Source organism: Hermetia illucens, chromosome 4 (assembly GCF_905115235.1).
Source record: "Hermetia illucens chromosome 4, iHerIll2.2.curated.20191125, whole genome shotgun sequence".
Lineage (NCBI taxonomy): Eukaryota > Metazoa > Arthropoda > Insecta > Diptera > Stratiomyidae > Hermetia > Hermetia illucens.
In genome coordinates, this window is record NC_051852.1 from 57707924 (window position 1) to 57710942 (window position 3019).

General features: G+C 38.5%; 1 protein-coding gene across 1 annotated transcript; it reads right to left on the reverse strand.

Moving 5' to 3' along the window:
• Positions 1-623: 623 nt before the first annotated feature.
• LOC119655255 (protein giant) lies at positions 624-2227 on the reverse strand. The gene is made up of 2 exons (XM_038061049.1): positions 2148-2227; positions 624-1976 (listed from the first exon to the last, which is right to left on the reverse strand). Exons 1-2 carry the CDS (start codon positions 2179-2181, stop codon positions 847-849), a joined length of 1164 nt encoding a protein of 387 aa, XP_037916977.1. The 5' UTR covers positions 2182-2227; the 3' UTR covers positions 624-846.
• Positions 2228-3019: the final 792 nt, after the last annotated feature.

The following is a 3019-nucleotide window of genomic DNA, read 5'->3' on the forward strand; positions in this document are numbered from 1 at the left end:
GCAAAACAAAAAGCATATACTATACAAGCTGACACCCGAGTACAAGCGCCTACTCTACGAAGTGGTTATAATGCCATTATGAACTTACGGAATTCTGCTCTGGTGTTCAGCGTGCACATCCAATATGAAATTACTACAGAGGGTCCAGCCCAGCCTAGGATACTACGAATGATGAACGATACATCTTGGTATGCAAAAAGTGTAAACATCGAAATTGCGACAATTAGAGAAGATCCCATTCCCGGTGACCAAGTATAAAGGAAAATTAGCTCACCACACCAAACGCTTACTTAGGAGGCTGCTTCATCGACTGACGGACTGAAATAAAATGTTACGTTGACACACCATAACTTACTTTGTAAACAATGTACTCCATAGCATTGGCGAAAAATACATCTTAAATTTAGCTGTAAGATTTGAAAACTTATTGTTAGCTTCGACTTCAGAAAGATACAATAAAATAAATAATTCCTGAAAAAAACTTATCAAAAATATTGAAACTCTCCCTAAAAAGATGAGGTTTTCACCTGGACCTGAGTTTCATTTAATGAAATGGGGCAGGATAGGCATATGGACGCTGGGAAATTTACCTGAAACATTAAAGTCAAAAGATAAAATCACAATATTTGTTACTTTGTGTTTTATTTGTCGTTTTATACATATGTACATTCTGGAGTCTTAAAAATATGAGAATCATTGTTTTTCGTTAATTTACATGTATTTGTACGAACATTCAGGCATTATCACATTAACAAAGGGTCAATAATAAATTAAGAAATAAGAATAACTTCCACTAAAAGGACAAGCACAATTCAACAGGAAAATACAAATGAATACTACAGTATGTTATCTATTAGAGTTTGCGGCAACCATAGCCAGTTGGTTTTTTAATGCAGCCAACTCTATCCTCAACTCTATATTTTCGTGTTCAAGGAACGCAGCCCGTACAGCGATTTCGTCCTCTTTGATTCTTCGGCGGTCTCTTGATTTTTTCGCTGCAGCATTATTCTTTTTTCGCCTTTCATAGTAGGCTGCATCCTTGACAGTGCCATTTTGGTTAACTGCATTTGAATTGTTGTTGTTCCCGCATGATTTGTCTTTACTATCAGCGAGGTTACATGATTCCGTACCACTTGTGCTATGATCTTCATTGCCGCTGCTACTATCATTTACTTGTTCGTCCTGAGCATTACAAGTTGAAGATCCATTTCGTCGCATTTTCGGATTCGTTACAGTTGGGCGTCCACCGTTCGAGGCATGGATTTGCTCCAGCATCCTTTTTCGAAATGCACTGTATTTCTCAGCTTTCTGGACATCCAACAGTGCATCGGTTGCAGTGAATGTGGCAGCCATTGCCAGGGGATCGCGTGGATAGGCCTTGAATGGTCTGGAAACTTTTCCTTCGCGATTTGCAAGTTTTGGATAAATCAAAGGGGGTAAAGGGGTAATCCTAGTTTCATCAGAGGTCAACTTTCCTTGGTATTTTTCATCGAAGTCTGAGGTTCTGCTTGCAGTTCGGGGAGGTGGTGACTGTGTTGAAGAATGCCGCTGGTAAGGTAGGACTTGATTAACATTGTCAAAATGATGCTCGGATTTCACAAGAGGTTCTGCAATGTATTGACGATCACGTAAAAAGCTGAAGCTTTGTTGTAAATGCGAAGCTGCTTGACTGGCGTGAGGAAAATAACATTGCAAATGCTGAGGATGGGTTGCGGAATAGTCTATCGAGTATGGAGATGAATTGAATCTATTTGCTTGGTATCCGCTGGATGATCCGGGACTGCATAAAGTTTGGTGAATGGTCGGTTGACTAGATGTTCGCTCTGTAGAAGTGTGGGGAGAAGTTGATTCGCGGCTTGAATTCGTGTTGTAAGGTGAAGGGGTTTTTCTTGTTTCTATCGAATCGCGACGTTTAGATAAGTCCAAGACTTGTATATGTTGAGCATCAAAGGCATTCGATGGCATGATCTGCTGTGCTGTAAAAGAAAAGAAAACAGATTAGATCACCTTAAATTGAACGAAATAATTTGTAGATAGAATATGTAATTGCTTTAGTTTTAATAGAACTTTTCACACACTTCTCGTTGCCGAATATGGTAAACTTGGGAAAACTAGAATTTCTCAAATGAATTCTCTTATCAACTTACGAGTATCTAGATCAGCAATGAAACGGTTGATCATCGTCGAAAAATTTGAGTGTATTGCCTAATCGATAGTTCGCAGCTATCACTTTTGTCACTTGCACTCCACTTTCTAAAGACGCACAAGCCTCTGCTTTCTAGGGTCGAAGGGTAAACTAGAAATGACCTGGAACTGACCACATTTTTAGCATTTATATTACTTTGGTGTAGGCGGTTTTGACCGTTCTAGTATGTGTATATTGTCGAACTCTTCTGTTACATTTGCAAAGTGAGACGGGCTCTTCGTAAGAAGGTACATAGGCCGAATGAAAATGAATGCAAAATTTCTGCATGAGAAAGTTGTGGATGTGGACGTTTTGTGAGCATATATGGACACTTTCGACTTATGCATTATTTACTCCGCCCAGGAGTATATTACTGCAAGAATATGTACCCTGTGACGGGAAGGGTTGAATCAGTTTGATTTTGATAAATTTTCAGAGTCGAAAATATTACGTGAATCTCGCTTCCTTGGAACAATTGTTTCTTTCATCGATGGCATCGATCTGATGAATTGTTTTAGGTCACACCGCAATCGTTATATAAAATGCATCATAATTACTTAATATTGTGGACGAACGTGTTAATGTTGTAACTTTCACATGCAATGAGTCCACTAGATATCACCACACCCGAAACATGTTTTCGTTTTTGAGTTTTTTGAAAACTATCAGTCTAATGAAGTGAGAATTACTTAGTTGCTATTCATTGTTTTGCCTCCCTCCTCAATAGGTTGCTTACATGATTTGAATTAACATCGTTTGTCTATGAAAATTTTATTAGAATTATTTAATGGTTACCCGGAAAATGATATTCATATTAGGAGAATCTCCCATTCT

Excerpts from the sequence above, each read along its gene's own strand:
- LOC119655255 (XM_038061049.1), bottom strand. The coding sequence starts at position 2,181 with ATGATCAACCGTTTCATTGCTGATCTAGATACTC. Across the intron at positions 1,977-2,147 it reads CATTGCTGATCTAGATACTC|CACAGCAGATCATGCCATCG; the intron begins GTAAGTTGATAA and ends TTTCTTTTACAG.